This window comes from Mesoplodon mirus, assembly GCF_964341445.2.
Source record: "Mesoplodon mirus genome assembly, chromosome: 20".
In the NCBI taxonomy this organism is placed as follows: Eukaryota; Metazoa; Chordata; class Mammalia; order Artiodactyla; family Ziphiidae; genus Mesoplodon; species Mesoplodon mirus.
In genome coordinates, this window is record NC_138996.1 from 30,761,788 (window position 1) to 30,779,061 (window position 17,274).

A 17,274-nucleotide genomic window follows, 5' to 3' on the forward strand; every position below is an offset into this window, starting at 1 on the left:
GCATAGTCTGTAGTCTGTAGTCTGGAATCTTGTCCTGAAACTCAAGAAGACTCTACCAGTTGGTGGTGGTCAACCCAGCTACTCAATATTATTAACAAGCTTTCCCCAGAACTTAGCTGTCTCTGTCACCAGAGTTATTACAGCTGAGACTTAAGCAGCGAATGAAGCTACAGCTGTACTTTTAAACGGAGCTGGTAACTAAGGTGACACTTGGCTTGTTACAGCCGAGTCCAACATTCCAGGTTTAAATGGAGATCTTAAATACGGCACTGGGGCCTGATTTCAGCAGGATGGGGCACCCAGTGGGGCCTTGGAGAGCGGTTAAAACGCTCGTGAATTTCGTCTTCAGCGGGCCTGGCGGAGGACGTGCAAACTGGGCTGGTCAGGCGATGGCCCCTGAGCCGTGGGCACGATTACTGAGTGGAGACTCTGCCCTCTTGGCCGTCCAGCTGGACCCGTGTTCCCAGATGCACCGCCAGCAATGCCGATGGAGGGGGCCGGGTGGCCCAGCAGCAGAGGCGGTGGAGGGCCAGCCCCGGGCGGCCGTGAGCGCAGAGCCCTCACCAGGTCCAGCACGCGTCCGTGCCGTGGGGCAGCGTCCCGAGGGCAGCTCTAAGGAGCACCAAGTTTCCGAGTTTAAAAAGTCGTATTTCAGAAGCTGCCAAAATGACACTGTAAGTCGTTTAAGACTCACCTCATAGTCTCAGATTTTATTAAAAAATTGCTGAGGTGTCCGTGTCTGGGTTGACATGGGAAACACTCATTAAGGATCAGGGGCCGCGGTTTGCATATTGGAGACGTTTGTGAGCACGTGAGGAGTGAATTACAAGATTTCACCCCATCCCCGTGGGCTGCAGAGAAAGTTATGTCAGTTTGGAGACTTAAACATCTACGTGGTCATCCCCAAATCATTTCCCCCATCAATGCAATCTTGAATTCAAGCTGCTTTTGCTTTGGTGCTGACACAACGGAATCATTTTATATATATTTCTACAGTTTTGATCATTTTCATTTCACCAAAACGTAAAGGCGTGATGGTGCCCACATTTTTCTGTGCATTTACTTGCCCTTGTTTAGCATAGAAGAGTCTCCAGTCTGCCTCACCTGGAGTCTGTCTTCTGATGACGTGTTTTCCTCACTCATGTGTTTATTTCTTGAGAGCCGGTGGGCTAGGAGGGGGGGCCCAGGGCAGTAGGACCTTGGTGCGTGAACATCACCCACCAGACGCTGCTCAAGTCCTTTCAATGTAAGATTGTCTCAAAGCACCGGGAAGAGCGTGTTGTGAAAAGCTTGTATCTCTTTGTACTGTAGCTTTCCCATGACCTAACCCGCTTAAAGGAGCACTATGAGAAAAAGATGAGACATTTGGTGGCAAACGCGGTGGGCGCGGTAGAGATTCAGCAGCTAAAGCACAAACATGAACTGAAGGTAGTGTGGTTCACGCTGAAAACGCTTCTGCAAAAACAGACTGTCCTTTAACGAGAAAACTCAGCCCCAGAGCTTCCCAGTTCTGCCGGGGTGGTGGTTCTCACGGTGCGGTCCAGGGAACCCCAGGGCCACCCGGGCAGTGGCGAGTTCCTGTCAATTCCGGGGTATCCTTCGCCTCTGTCCCCCCCGTCCCCCCACGTGTGGACGGAGGCCCCAGGGCGTGACCTACGCCTGCTGGGACGTGGGATCCACCGTCTCCACGCCAGACACGAGGCAGCTTCCCCCACGTGCAAAACAATGCACTTTTTTTGTTGTTTTGGAAAATGTAGTAATTTTTCATCAAACGTTACCTGAGACAAAATGTCATAGGTTTAATATTTTTTTAATGAATATTAATAAAAATATTCAACATTTTTCTCAATTTTAACTCCTTATGTAGTATAACATAGATGAAGCAGGTAAACCAGAGCCGTTTGGGCTGCTCGATGACTTTTCTGAGTGTGAAGGGCTCCTGAGACCACAAAGTCGAGAACTGCTGGGTGTGAATGTCGTGGTGTCCACTGTTTGAGATGTTTTAAAAGGGCACTGTCAAGTAACCTTTCCTTCAGTGGGATCTTCGTCCTTCTGACGTTTGTGATTTGTTCACACGTGTTGAAAGGCACTTACCTGAGGCAGGTGTTCACTCAGAAACGTCTCTGGAACGTCACGGCTCTGTTCCACGCTTTTCGGTGCCAGAGCGAAGCCCCTGGAATCATGGCATCTCCTCCGGCACAGTGTCGGGCTGGTTCCGTGCAGGAAACAGGCGGAGCCCCTGGGATAATCTGGAGGCTGGGGGTGGGGGTGTTTCCAGGGAGCACAGGGCCAGGTGATCCAGGAAGGGGTACGAGGCAGGCCAGCTCAGCAAAGAGAGGGGAATGTGCACAATCAGACGGCGGCAGAGCGGCAAGGAGCAGGTAGGGTGACTCGTCTGGGGCTGGCTACGCGCTGCCGTCCTCCGCAGGAGAAGCAGGGCCTGGCGTGTTGCTGCAGCCGTGTGACCCTGGGCGGCCGTTCCCTCCTCCCGGAACCCGGCACCTGTGTGGCTTCACCTGGAGCCGGGGCTCGGCCCCCTGCAGGCTCCCTGGCCATCCGTCTGCCCCTAGTTCTCTGACTCCTTGGAGGGAGCATGGACAGCGTGTGCAGCCCGGGTCTGGGCGGCGGGATGTGGACGACGGGGTGGTAGGGAGTTAAGGAGGGGCGCCCGGCAGCCGGGTGGGCAGGGGCGCACAGGCGGCACAAGGCACCAGCGGTGGCTGCGGAGAAGCGGGGACAGCGGGCTGCTGTCCAGGGTTGTCAGCGGACTGCTGTCCAGGGTTGTCAGCGGACGAAGCCGCGTTTGGATGAAGGGATACAGGACTCGGAGCAGGCAGAGTGGCTTTGCCGCGTTTAACCTGGCGGGTAGAGCGGTGGTGAGCGGCTGGGCGTCCGGGTCGAGGTCAGCCAGGCAGTGTGACGTGGATCTGGTGTCCGTTGAGGTGGGTGGTGGGCCAGGGGCACATCCTCAGGGACGCAGCCTAAGGCGCGGGGACAGCGAGGGATTGCAGAGTCGCTCAGGGCTGGAGTTACGAGTGTCCGGCACCAGGCTGCAGGCTCCTCAAGTGGGAACCCCCCAGGGGCACAGCTCCCAAGTCCAGGGTGCCCACTCAGCCCCCGAGAACCCCTCAGCTGGCGCTGCTCTGCACAAACGCGCAGCTGGGCAGTGGCCCCCCGTAGAAAGGGCCGCCGGAGGGAGGCCAGGCGAAGCCCTGGAGGGGAGCGGGCGGGTGTTGAAGCCTCTCCCCCAGGGGAGGATCGCAGGAGGGCAGGGAGGCCGGCACCTAGACAGACCCGAAGGGTGTTGGCTTGTGTCATAAGAGGCCATCTGGGTTTTCTCTAAAGGATCAGTCGCTCGGTACCCAGTGGCCAATATCTCAGACGTTAGAGTCTAAGGATAAGAAATGTGGGTGAAATGCCAAAGCACGTCATTGGAAGCTTTGGGCACTAACGGCCAGTCTAAGTGTTATTCCAGGACCCTGGCTTGAGGGAACCAGGATGGACCACCTGCGGGGGCCGGTGGTCTTTCCAACCCTTCAGTCTCCGCGGAGGAGGGGGTCTGCCGACCCCTCCCGCAGGCTGTCCCTCTGTCTGTATCCCGGCAGGTCTCTCCATCTGGCCATTCCTGCGACCATCAGTACGAAGGGCCCGTGAGCCGCTGGACCGGCCTCCACGGGGAGCCCGGGGGAGGCTGGGGAGTGCCCAGCAGCTGAGCCAGCTGGTGGGTCTCCAGCCAGGGGCTCCACTGTTTCCTGCCGTCTGTCCGTTGACCTTGGGCAAACTGTTCACACCTGTGGCCTCAGCTCTCCGCACTCGGCTTCTGCAAAGCTCTTTGCAAGTGTTTGTAATAAAAACGAAGACTGACTTTTAAACACAGCAGGAGACTTTTTAAAAACTATGTTAAGGAAGGGCTCTGTTTGTAAATTTGTTTTTCCTTCTTTTTTTTTTAACCAGCGAAATCAAAACCAAACAGCCCCAAACCACACACACACACACACACACACACACACACACACACTTTCACAACAGCCAAGAAAGCTCTCCCAGATCAAAAGCCAATTTCAGATGATGTTTCAAGCGCAAACTACTTGACAGTATTCTTTTAAAATGGAGTAAAAGCAACAAGGAGGCTTTACCGAGTCATCCCACCCTCACCCGGCCTGCCTTTCCCGCAGATGCAGAAGCTCGTGAAGGCCGCCAAGGAGGGCACCAAGGATGGCCTGGAGAAGACGAAGGCTGTGGTGAAGCGGGGCCGCTCCTTCATCAGGACGAAGTCCTTCGTCTCTGCAGGTCTGCGGGGAGCGACCTCGGGGAGGCTGCCTGGGCTCAGGGCCGGCGCGGGCAGCGGAGACTCCGGGGGGCGGCAGGAAGTTGAGTGAATTCTCGCAGGGGGTGGATTTCGCACCCCCCCTTAACTGGCTCCTCCCAGCAGTCGGGTGATCGGGGGTCCCCCCGGGGGCTTGCTCTCCCCCCACAGAGCCCCTGGATTCTCAGCAGGGTCGTTGACAATAGAACACAGTCACGGGGATGCGTTCACGGTGCCTGGGGCTCCTGGGCACGTTTCCTGACCCTTCACGGCTGAGGCTGAGTACGATGGGCTCTAAGTGGGGACTCAGGATCCTCTGTGCCGGTGAGAGGATTCTAGAATTCTCAGGTTTTGTGAAACATTTCACTCAGGGGCAGGAGCCCATGGCGCTTGTGTGTCAGAAAGATAGAGCCTGTCTGGGTGTGTTCACGTCGGCAGCAAGCTCCGGGCGAGGGTTCTCCAGCGTCTGAGCACGTCTGTGTGCTGGTGTGGTAGGAGGTACCCGGCTGTGCGGGCAGCTGAGGGTTTACGTGCGGAATGACCGTCCTGACTCTGACTTGGTCCTTCAGAAGCATGTTTCTTTGTTGCCGGTACGAACTTCTGATGTGCAAAGTCGGTGCCTGGCTCAGTGCAGGGTTGCTGATAACCATGCAGGGAGAGGACTTTAAGGTCACGTGTTTCCCCTACAAATGGCCCAGGAAGACTGTAACTGGCCGTAAAGCCACCTGGGCCTTTAAAGAAGGTGTGATCCTCACGGAGCCGCCAGCCTCTTCACACAGGATGGAGAGTGTGTCAGGGGCTGAGACGGGGATGTGGATTCTGATAGAGTGTGCTCCCCGGTGGGGAGCTGGCAGCGGGGCAGGTGCCCCAGAGGAGGCCCTTCGTGGGAGGGCACACAGGCAGAGCCCCACAGGTGCAGAGGTTGGGGTTAGGGGCCCCGGAGTCTGGGGGGCTGCTCAGAAATGCCGACTCGGGCCCACCCGGGACCCCTGAACCAGGATCGCAAGGGAACGGGGTCCAGGTGCACGGGGCAGGCCGGAAGCCAGCTCCAGGGGGACAGTGAGCAGAGTATCACAGGATCATCCCTGGTTTGGGGGGAGGGGGACCCATTACACACACCCCTGAGCCCTGCGGCCTTAGCTTCCTGAGCTGTCAGGTGGGAAGCCTGGGCTAATAAAGTCGCGGCTCTTAGCCCTGGAGTTCACAGGGAGGAACCGGGAGCTCTTACAAATAGCGGTGCCAGGCCTCCACCCCCAGACCGTCAGTGGGCCTCTGTGGGAGACGTCCTCACGCTGGGATGTTGTGGGTTTTTTAAAGACTATTTTGTTTTTAGAGCAGTTTTAGGTTCACGGCAAAACTGAGTGAAAAGTACAGAGATTTCCCCTAAACCCCTAGCCCCGCTCATGCACAGCCTCCCCTCCCCACTGTCACCGTCCCCACCAAGTGGTCCATGTGTTACAGTCGTGAACCTACACTGTCACATCACCATCACCCAGAGTCCATGGCTCACATCAGGGCTCACTCTTGCTGTTGTACCTTCTGTGGGTTTGGACAAATGGATAAGGAAACATATCCATCATTATAGCATCATAGAGAGTAGTTTCACTGCCCTAAAAATCCTCTGTTCATCCTTCCCTCCCCCCAAACCTTGGCAACCACTGATCTTTTTACTGCTTCCATAGTTTTACCTTTTCTAGTTGGACCCATACAGTCTGTAGTCTTTTCAAATTGGCTTCTTTCACTTAGTGATACGCATTTAAGGTTCCTTCATGTCTTTTCATGGCTTGATAGCTCCTTTCTTTTTAGCTGAATAATATCCATTGTCTGGATGGACCACAGTTTATTTTATCCACTCACCTCCTGAAGGACATCTTAGTTGCCTTCAAAGTTTTGGCGATTGTGAATACAGCTGCTGTAAACGTCCGTGTGCAGGTTTTTGTGTGGTTATAAGTTTTTGGCTCCTTTGGGTGAACACCAAGGAGCGTGACTGCTGGGTCATGTGATAAGAGTATGATTAGTTTTATAAGAAAGCACTAAACTGTCTCCCAAAGTGGCTGCACCGTCCTGCATCCCCACCAGCGATGAATGAGAGTTCCTGTTGCTCCACATCCGCATCAGCACTTACTGTTGTCAGTGCTCTGGATTTTGGCCGTTCCAATAGGTGTATAGACACTGTAGGCTTTTTAAAGCTCCTCTGACAGTTCTTCTGTGCAGCTAGGGTTTTGTATCTTTAAATTAGATCATCTCTAGGTTCCTATTACCTAAAAATTCCTGTGCTTTTCTGGTTTCTAGCTGTTTTGTGAATTCTTTAGATTACTTAGCTACACCTAAGTTTTTAGAAATGAATTTAATTTTGGTCTAGAGTTTTTGATATTGGGGAAGTTGTGCTTCTTCAGATTTCTAGTGAGAAAGGGAGAAAGTCAGGAAGTTACCTTCGTTTTCCCTGACTATGGAGTGTTGGTTCTTAGTCAGTCATAGCTGCTTTTCTTTGTTTCTGACTTTGATATGTTATAGATTAAGAAATTGAAATATGTATTTCTACCCTGCCATCTAGGTGTTCAAATGACACCTCGGCTTTTTGAAGTTAGACTTCAAGTATTGAAAATCTCAAATATCGACAAACACCACATTCCTCTTGTGGGAAGGACATTTTCTTGGGTTTGTTAAAACTACTTTACTCATTGCTGGGCGGAAAGGAGACGTGGAACTGAGGTGTCTGCCCAAGGTGTTGCTTTGACAGCAGCTTTACTGCGCTGTGATGTTATATCCTGTTTCAGTGTGAAACTAGCACATTCTGTCTTCCTTTAAGACCACAGATCCTGTCTTGAAGAGGAGCAGAACTTGTTCATTGACGTGGACTGCAAGCACCCAGAAGCCATCCTCACCCCGATGCCCGAAGGCTTGTCTCAGCAGCAGGTAGGATGCGCAGGGCGAATACCCCCGTGCTTATACCAGGACGGGTGTGCTGGCTGGGAATTACCTGCTGGCACAGACTCGCAGCCATTCCATCCACCTGGGCTCATCCACTGGCCTCTCCTGGTCCAGCAAGGAAGGGGTTAACCCAGCAGCGGGCCTAAATATTTTGAGTATCAGCCCCAGTGTAATTGTGAAAATGCGTGGAATGTCTGCATTCTTTGTGAGGGTCATTTATACTCATTCACACTGATGGGACAGTGTCCCCTCTACAAAGGGACTAGATGTGACTGTGTAAAGTGCGTGTGTGTGTACATAGTGCCTGAGTCTGAGATTAAAAGATAGATTTCCAGCAACTCACGAAGTTAGCCGAATATCAATGAATTTCTTCATCTATGAAAATACTGTAGGTAGCAGAGGGAAGATATTCCGTGGTTTCCATTTGATTATCTTTGGGTAAAAGGAAAGGAAAACTTCAGAAACAAGGGCGTCAGAGACAAGGGTGTACCACAGAGTTGGGGGGATTGGGGGCAGGGGTTGATGGTTTTGGGTGGGGTGTGATTTGAGTTTTTCCCGCGTGGGCAGCCTGATGCCGGTCATGGAGACTGAGAGAGATGACAGATGTTGTAAGTAGATGATGTAGGTAGATAGACGTAGGTGGGTGATAGGTATACAAGGTGGTTGATAGATGCATGCATCACACACATGACACGCGTGCACAGATGTGGCGTGCAGACAGAACCACATAAAAATCCTCTGTGGTAAGTTCAGAGTCTAGTAAGAAAGATGACAAGCTGTGCTGAAAAGGCTGCCAAGGGGCTGTTAGCCACAGGTCAGGCTGGAGTAGGAAGCTGGCACTTGGTTGGGTTGCAGGGGGCAGCAGAGCAGGTTGAAGGTGCTGGTGAAGTGTCTGGTGTGTGGGTGCTGGGCTGTGAGAGGCCAGGCTCGTGTGCTCGGGAGGGGACACGTCAGGCAGGTGTACAGGTCACCCCCCTCATCCTTGCGTGCGCCCCTGTGGAGCACAGTCACAGGAGGACACCCAGGCCCAGAGGGGCCTCGTGGTCAGGCGGCATTGGGCGGCGGGCATGTCCGGGTCCCGTGCCCCCTGCATCCCGTGTCCTCAGCTCCCTCGTGCTTCTGGGGTTGACATGTGGCCGCGTTGCTGGCAGGGACGGGCCGACGGTTTTTGCAGGAGCAGAGAGGCTGCTCTTCACTGCCCCCTGCTGGCTGCCCAAGTTCCTGGCTCGCCCACCTAGTTTTAGCCTCGCAAGTCTGAAAAAGGGCATCGATTGCTCAGAAATACTCTCGATGTTCCTGGGAGGCCTCGCCTGGGGCTCCAGGACTTGGGTCCTCTTCCCGGACAGTGTGGGGGTCACGTGGTAGGGAGGCACGTGGAGCCTCCCCGTGGGGGGCCTGCGGGTGAGAGACTGTGGCCGCTGTGCAGATGCATGTGGCCGCGGGGCGTCCCCGGCCAGGCCGAGACTTGGAGACGGCAGGGGCATGCGGGTCGGCCAGGGGACGGGGGACAAGGGAGTTTTGAGCCCGCAGGGTCTCAACAGACACACACACCTGCCAGTCAGTTTTGTCCCCCAGAGGGCCGGGTGGTGACAGCGAGGACGGGTCCCTGGTGCAGAAAGGGCACCTCTGTAGGTGCCACCGCTCCAGCCCAGTTCCCACCCCGGGCCCTGCACTGGGGCAGGGGAGACTCCGGCCAGGCTGCTCACTTGTTCCGCGAGCGCCGTCCTCCTTCCCTTGAAACGGGGACATGGCGTCTGCGGTGTCTTCCTCGTGGCCCGACAAGACAGTGACGCGACGCGTGTGGTGGCCCTCGGCTGAACGCGCCACGCCAGGCTCACGACGGCCGGAGAGGGTTTGTGTTTTGGTTTCTGCGCCGCTCCCCGCAGGCTTCCTCCTTACCCCCTGATTCACAGAGGTTGCTTTCCCCACTGGTTACTGCTTGTTCTCCGGGGAGTTTTCCATTAAAACATTAAACCTGGATGTCAGTGCTCTTTGAATTTTTTCTTCCAAAGTTGATATAAGGTAACATAACTGTCAGGAAAAATGCTGCATATGAAGCGTTCTTTACGTGCCCTGTTTGGTGGGAGGAAAACCTTTATTTCCTGGGTTGTCATTTACTTGAAAGGTGGCACTGAAGCTGAAGGATGAGGCCAGCATACTCTGCCGTCTGGCCTCTGATCCAGGGTCCAGGCACAGGGAGGGGCTGCTGTCCTCCTCCTCTCTCCCCCTCCCCCTCTCTCCCCCTCCCCTTTACCCCCTCCTCCTCTCCCCCCCGTCTCCCTCCCCTCCCCCTCGCATTTACCCCTCCCCCTCTCCTCCTCCTCCCCTCTCCCCCTCCCCCCTCTCCCCCCTTGCCCCTCCTCCTCTTCCCCCGTCTCCCTCCCCTCCCCCCTCCTCCCCTCTCCCCCTCCCCCCTTACCCCCCTTCTCCTCCTCCTCTTCCCCCTCCCCCTCCCTGCCCTCCCCTCCCCTTTGCCCCCCCCCACCTCCTTCTCCTCCTCCATTGCTCTAATTACCTCCTGGCGCAGACACGTCTCCTGCGGGTCCCCATGGCCTCCTAGGAAAGCTGATCCAGGGCTGAGGTCTCCCTGCAGCCTTGGGGTCAGGGTCCCGGGAAGCCTGAGGCCTGGGGGCCCGTGTTGGCTGTGCTGTCCACGCACTGAGTTTAACTGAGGGGCCGACCCGACCTGCGGGAGCCCTGGGATCTGGGGGAGATTTGGGGTTTTATTTTGTATTTTTCAGTAATACCAATTCCAGGTCCTTTGACCTGATACATTAGTGTCATCTCAGGACTTAAAAAAACATATTTAATTCCTAGGTTAGACGCCCCCCAAATCCTCAAATATCCTGATCCCAGAGTTGAGACAGTGTGTGGGAATCTGAATTTTGTGAGAAGGCTGGTCCAAATTTGACCATCCGCAGTTTGGGGGTGTCTGGGTCATGGGGTGCCACCCTCGTTTCAGAGGGAAGGGTCATCGCTGCGGCCGCATGTGCTTGTGCTTTAATTCCGGACTCATCTACCTTTTACACGCATCACTTTCTTCCTTAAGTGTCCTTGAAGGTTGCTTTTTGCCTTCATTTTGTGAAGGAGCAGCCCTTTTGTAAGGAGAGGAGTCGCTCCCTTGTGGATGTCGGTGACTTGACAAGAGGCGCGCCCTCGGAGGATGTGCCTTCTGCCGCCAGGTGGCGTCGCAGTTCCTGGGATGGGGCTGCCGGGGGTGGGGTTAGGAGCAGCCTTGTCATTTCTATGCTCCACTTGACGTTTATTTGCAAACGGTGTGTAAGCTGGACAAAAGTTCCCAGTGTCGTCATTGGCCTTAAACAGGCATCTTACAGCCAGAAACTTGCGCTTGTGTGTCCTCTAGTCATGAAAACAAATCCCAAAGTGATGTCACTGTTTGAAATGCAGGCATCTCAGGTCTGGAGGAGTTTTTGCACCTGGAATTGATGTTGGTAATTTACTCTCTGCGTTCTTAGCCTTGTAGGCTTCAAATGGCCTCAAAACAAAACAAAACTATACCTCCACCTTCCAAAAGTTTTTTAATAACTTTGGAATAATGATTTTAGATGTGTGGTAATAGCATTCTTTGAGTCAAGACTGGAAGGGTTTTTTTCTATGCTTAATGTATACATGAAATACCATGTAATTCCATGCTCAGCACATAAAATACAATCCGTTAATTTAGTTCATTATTGTTGGATGAGTGAATGAAATTGTTGTTAATGCCATAATTTAATTGTGTTACTGTAGTTGTGGTTTATAATTTGAGGTTTACGAATAACAGAATTGTAATGATGGGGAACCAATATTTTGTGCCCATAATGGTAGGTAGTTAATGCACTAATATATTTTAAGGCCTTGGGAGTTTTCATTTATGTACTGTCTTGAAAACAAAAAACTTTTTTGTCCACAAGCCTCAACAGAAGTCAAATTTATCTGTTGTGTTTTCTGAGGCAGGTTTTTTTTTTTTTTTTTTTTTTGGTGGTACGTGGGCCTCTCATTGTTGTGGCCTCTCCCGTTGCGGAGCACAGACTCCGGACGCGCAGGCCCAGCAGCCATGGCTCACGGGCCCAGCCGCTCCGCGGCATGTGGCATCTTCCCGGACCGGGGCACGAACCCGTGTCCCCTGTATCGGCAGGCGGACTCTCAACCACTGCGCCACCAGGGAAGCCCTGAGGCAGGTTTTGACTGTTGTCTTTTCAAATTCTCAACAGGTCGTAAGAAGATATATTCTGGGTTCGGTTGTCGACAGTGAAAAGAGCTACGTGGATGCTCTTACGAGGATTTTGGAGGTATCTAAATGCCACATTGTATAATGGATATGTTTCGTGAACCTATGAATTATAAAATACTCAAATTGGCAAAATTCTTAAAAGAATCTGAGAATTGTGTCTGTGTATTGACATCAAAAGTTGCGTGGTTTGTTTGGACACAACCGTAGTTGCACAGGTGAGTTTCTCTGTGTTCCTTCGTGAACCCTGGGAAAAGCCTGGGCCGTCCTTGTGCGTTTCTGCCTCAGCAATACGAGAAGCCGCTGTCTGAGATGGAGCCCAAGATCCTGAGCGAGAGGAAGCTGAAGACGGTCTTCTACCGGGTCAAGGAGGTCCTGCAGTACCACTGCATGTTCCAGATTGCGCTGGCCAGCCGCGTGGCCGAGTGGGACTCGGTGGAGATGATCGGAGACGTCTTCGTGGCCTCGGTAACCGAGCCGGTGTGCCCAGAGGGCCTGCAGGGCTCCCCTGGGCTCAGGGCCCCTCCCTTCTCCCACGGATGCCTCAGGGTGGGTGGGTGTCCTGTCGGCCCGAGCCCAGCTGCACCCCACAGCACCCCGGCCCACACTGCGGAGCTCTCCGCGGGGGCCTGTCTGAGGCCGGGAAGCTGAGCACGCGTGTGTGCCCAGGGGAAGGATGTAGAGAGAAACGTCCAGAGGCTCCGGTGGAGCTGCCCCTGGAACACTTCAGGGTACACACCGTCAAGCTTGGGAGGCATCACAGGCAATTTGACGATGGTTTCGTCACCGAGTCAGGGCCCTGCTTGTGAACGGTTTTGTGGGGTTGTCGGCTTTAAGCCCTCACAGGGTCTCACCCCTCCTGGGAACTGCCTTGTGGGAAGATAGCCACCTGTTTCCCTCAGCCCTGTGCTCCCTGACCTGGGGGCCCGTTGTGCGGACGTAGCCTCCGGGCCCCGCGGTGACACAGGACGCGAGGGGACATGAGCTGGTCCCACAGCTGCACTGACCTTTCCCAGCAGGAGCCGCCGCAGCCCCGAGCTCCAGCACTGGGTGGGTCTGAGCCATTTATCTTCAGCCCATTTGTGAATCGTCCACACTGTGGACTGGCTAGTTTCCTATCTAGAGGTAGCAGAGGGATTCTGAAGTTGATTGAGGGCAGTGCTGTCAAGGGACAAGAGCTTGAAAGATTTTTAAGTGTCCGTATACTTAGAGGAATGCTGTAATGTGATACGTGAAACCTTTTTTCTATATATTCTGTGCGTGTGCTTAATGAGGTATATAAAGTATGCTTTGAACATAACGTGGAAAGAGAGTTCTTACTAAAATTAATTTGCATAATTGCCTTCAGTGATCTTTATGAAAAACAAAAAAGAGATATTGGACATTTACTTTTTTATGGCATTTCTGCCTATTTTATATATTAGTTTCAACTCTTAGTCTATCCTTCTTAACATGTTCACCTTGGGAACATTTTTTTAATGTAGAAGAAAATCTTTCTTAAAAATATATAATTTAGATGAAAGCATTTCTTTTCTAAGTGGCCCCACATCTACTTACGGGAATCGCTGTCCATCCTCAAGAATGTGTGGGATCTTAGAAAGAATAAAAGGGAGTGAGGCCAATGTCTCTGCCTCTGGAAACCTTTGCGCTTCTGGGAAAATTGGGCAGTGGACCTATGTGGCATTGCCCCTCAGCCTGGGGAAACAGGTGCAGTCAGCTGTCCTCCCCTGAGCATCTCAAGGGGATGGTCAGGCCAGGATGCTGGGACCCCCACATGCTGAGGTGCAGGACATTCTGTCCTGGAGGTGAAATCCACAGTGCGCCAGCCAGCAGGAATTTAAAGGAGGATGTCTGTAAACACCATCTTTATATGACTGTAGTCAGGAACATTTCTTAACTGAAACCCAAACTGCCACAGTTTTGAGCAGGTCAGCCTTAAAGAGCGTTGGCAAATAAGATCAGCCAGCTGTTGAAAAATTCCTAGCAAGTCTGCTTAAAGAAAACAGTGATCACACACAGTCATAGTGAAGTTTATCCCATGAAAACATCACAGTGACCGAGAGGTTATCGTTGGCACGGTTTCCACCCTTTTATTGTTAAGCTTGGGGAGGAAGCAGTTGGACTCTGCATTATTTACATTTCTCAATTTCCTCTTGTATTTCAGTTTTCTAAGTCCATGGTGCTGGATGCTTACAGTGAATATGTGAATAATTTTAGCACAGCTGTGGCCATCCTTAAGAAAACGTGTGCTACAAAACCTGCTTTCCTTGAATTTTTAAAGGTAGGCACTTAAAACATTTTTTTGTGTGTTTTATCACCCTCTGATAACAGGTTTGATGTCAAAATACTTTGTAGTGAAATTTCACCAAACCTTCCCTCTAAATGTATAATGTTATTTATTGTAAAGATTTTAGCAACAGCAGGACCCTAGGTGTTGGATCAATGCTGGAAAGGATGATGAGGTTTTTAGTGACAACATAGCTTTTTGAAAATAACCTTCATTTGCACATCCTTAGACATATGTGGATAGGTGGGAGGGGTCAGAAAGTGGAGCTCAGACCCCAAACCAGGCGGCCAGCTGTTGCTCAGCACAGGGTTAGAAGGGGCCTTTGGAGTCGGCCAGGGGCTCCTTGGCTTCTTTGGGTCAGGCAGTGAGCAGACCCCCTAAAGATGAGCCCCCGCAGTGGGTAGGGGGGCTGCATGGTCCGTTCCTCCTCTGACATCGGGTGGGGGGCTCCCCATCCTCCCGGGAAGGGCAGCTGTGGAGAGTCCCCGGTGGGTTTTGATGGGTGACATTGAATCAGCGGCATCCCCGTCAGAAGACGCCCGTCACAGGCTGGGACGTAAACGTGCCCGGAGGGCTCGCCGCCCGTGGAACCAGGATAAAGTTCCCCTTCAGAGACTGAGTCCCCGGGGCCGGAGTCTCATCTGCCTGAGGCTCCGGTTTGCATTACGACCTGGGACCAAAGCCTGTTCCTGTTACTTGAACTGTGTTCTTGGAAGGTTCTACCACCTGCACAGTGAACCCTGGGGGGTATCCTCGCCCAGGGTGAAGGCTTATTTAGGCTGAGCTACAACCCCTCCCTCTCATGTGCTATGGTGGTTCCCACTGAGGCAGGACCCGGGTGGAGGTGGCCCGTCCTTAGCTCGACCCCACTCTGGAAAGCTGCGGTCGGCGCTCTGGCCTTCCCCTGTCACAGCAGGAGAAAGGAAACACGGGATGATCTAAAGTATACTTTTTCTGGGCCTCCCTGGTGGCGCAGTGGTTGAGAGTCCGCCTGCCGATGCAGGGGATGCAGGTTCATGCCCCGGTCCGGGAAGATCCCACGTGCCGTGGAGCAGCTGGGCCCGTGAGCCACAGCCACTGAGCCTGCGCGTCCGGAGCCTGTGCTCCGCAACGGAAGAGGCCACAACAGTGAGAGGCCCGCGCACCGCAAAAAAAAAAAAAAAAAAAAAAAAAAAAAAAAAGTCTACTTTTTCTGAGGAGTTTGTTGTGGTCCTGCTGGTGCCAACAGTACCTGACAGGAGGCCACCGCAGCCCCACCGTCAGGCCGCCAGCCCCCGGCGGCCTGGGAAGGCAGGCCATCCAGTCCCCTGTCCTACCCCAGGCGCCTGGTGTCCACAAGGTCAAGCCGGGCTCCAGGCTCTGCACCATGTGGCCCCTCGGCTGGAGAGAGCTGGGGACTCCTCCCCAGTTTGTAAATGGTCAGCCTGGGGCATCCCCTCCTTCCAGAGACGCCTCCCCTGCGGAGGGAGGGGGGCGCCTGGCCCTGGACTCCCTTCCCCCTGGCCTCCCCTGGGGAGACTTGCCAGGACACGGACACGCCCCAGCCGCTCCCCGAATCTCCACGGCAGAGCGAGGGCTGAAGTGGGGAGGTTTGTCCCAATGCAGGACAAGCCGTGGCAGCCGCAGGGACTGTGCCCCAGGTGCAGGGCAGGTGCCTTTAGGGGCCCGTGCTACTCCAATTTAGGATTTTGTCACTTTCTTCTTCTTTCTTTTTTTTTTTTTTTTTTGTAGCTGCACTTTGTTGTGATTGTAGAATCTTAGAAACTAGTTTGACTCTTAGAGTATTGAAATTAGCTCATAAATGGCTCTTAAAACATCAAATAAAAACATTGAAGCTTCCAGTTCAGAAACCAGCCAGGGCTCGCTGCAGACTGAATGACGTCAGTGTGCGTTGGCGGTGTATGAGGTGTAGAAGGTGTTCGGAGCAGGTCTGGAGGCAGCCTCTCCATAGAGGGGAGGAGGTGCGAGCTCCCCCCCGGGGGCTGCGTCCAGGCGGGAGCCGCGAGTGCTGGCCCTTTGTCACCCCGCAGCAGTGCCAGGAAGCCAGCCCTGACCGCGTCACGCTGCACAGCCTGATGATGAAGCCCATCCAGAGGTTCCCGCAGTTCATCCTGCTGCTCCAGGTGAGGCCTCCTGCGCGATTCGGCCAGTGGTCCCGTCTTGCCGTCGTCCGTCCCTCCGTGACCAAGCATCTCCTCGTGGAGACGGCAGGCTCTCAGCTGCCCCCGCTCCCGGGTCGCTTACATCAGGGCAGGGCCGGGGGCAGCGAGACCCCAGCCTGCAGCTGCCGGTCCCTCTGGCCCCCGCCCGTGCTGAGCTCCTCTCCTGGGCCCGTCGGGACCCCCCTCATCAGCATAGACTCTGGGGGTGTGAGAGAGACTTGTTATGAACACCAGACGCCCCTCCCCCCATCACTCAGGAAATTCCGAGGGCTTTAGGGGCCCCGGGCCAGGGACCTGAACTGGGGCAAAGCCGAGTGAGTTTTCATTAACCACACACGCTCGTGCACTGGGGGAGGCGGGCTGGTCACCAGGCAGGTAGACACCAGATGTCCAGGGTCCTGCTCTGGGGTCAGGTGTGTGCCCAGAGGGGAGGGGCAGGCCCAGAAAGCCGCCGGTCAGCCGCGGAGCCGGCCCGCTGCTTGGAGAGCGGGAGCTGCGCAGAGAGATTTCCCAGATACTCCGACCCTGTGTTTTTTCAGACTAAGAATTCTCAGGTACGTGCGTTGATTTAGAGTAGAACTGGCTTTGAGCGCAGATATAAAGCATCGTCGGATCAGGAGGGCCTTGCCCTGCCGTGTGATGTGCTGTCAGGCCCCCGAGACCTGGGACCCGCGCGCCGTGGGGGCTCAGGGCTCACCCTCCTTAGATGAGCGTCAGGCGTTTGAATCGGTTATTTCCCAGGAGGATCTGCAGTGGCCTCCGCCTCTTCCGGTTTCTCAGTGAACACTCAGCTCGTTTCTATAGTTAAATCAGGCGACTTGTTGGCTCGCCGGGTCATTAAAAGTGATGAAAGGTGAACCGTGAAATCATCCCCAGGGACAGGGAGGGTGCATCAAAGGCCTTGAGGCCTCGCTGGGCCCACCCGTCACACGGCTCCAAATTTTAAAAATTGCTTCTTGTAAGAAGTTTGCTCCTTCCTTTTATTTTTATTTTTACTTACCTCTAAATGTTCCAGTTTGCTGAGCAGGAACAGATGAAAATTCTTAAAGTCCGAATCCAGTTACGATAGACTCCAGGCTTTTGGTTTAAGCACACGTCCTCGTGGACAGTTGCGGCCGCTTGGCCTGGCCCTTCCCGGGTTCCTTAGAGCTTCCTGTACAGCTCGTCCCATCCCACCCACCCCCGCACCACCTGGGTGCCAGCCCCCGACCCTCCAGGGCAGAAAACAGCCTTCACCCCAGCCTGATGGCGGCACAGCACCCAGACGGCTGGTCCCAGGTTTGTGTGAACGCGGTTCCCGCGGGCAGGTGTTCGGTCCCTCCTGCTGTCTGAGCGCAGGCAGTTCACAGGGGCAGGG

At 54.0% G+C, this 17,274-nt stretch overlaps 1 protein-coding gene across 3 annotated transcripts in view; it reads left to right on the forward strand.

Moving 5' to 3' along the window:
* ARHGEF10 (Rho guanine nucleotide exchange factor 10) overlaps positions 1 to 17,274 on the forward strand; it is an 88,117-nt gene that overhangs the window by 31,542 nt on the left and 39,301 nt on the right. For 2 of the 3 annotated variants that reach the window (XM_082608790.1, XM_082608791.1), the window contains exons 9-15: positions 1,312 to 1,428; positions 4,176 to 4,290; positions 7,116 to 7,222; positions 11,452 to 11,529; positions 11,757 to 11,936; positions 13,633 to 13,749; positions 15,786 to 15,878. In XM_082608790.1, the coding sequence (XP_082464916.1) occupies positions 1,312 to 1,428; positions 4,176 to 4,290; positions 7,116 to 7,222; positions 11,452 to 11,529; positions 11,757 to 11,936; positions 13,633 to 13,749; positions 15,786 to 15,878 (807 nt within the window). The remainder of the gene's footprint in view (positions 1 to 1,311; positions 1,429 to 4,175; positions 4,291 to 7,115; positions 7,223 to 11,451; positions 11,530 to 11,756; positions 11,937 to 13,632; positions 13,750 to 15,785; positions 15,879 to 17,274) is intronic. The other variant, XM_082608792.1, reaches the window with a different exon arrangement.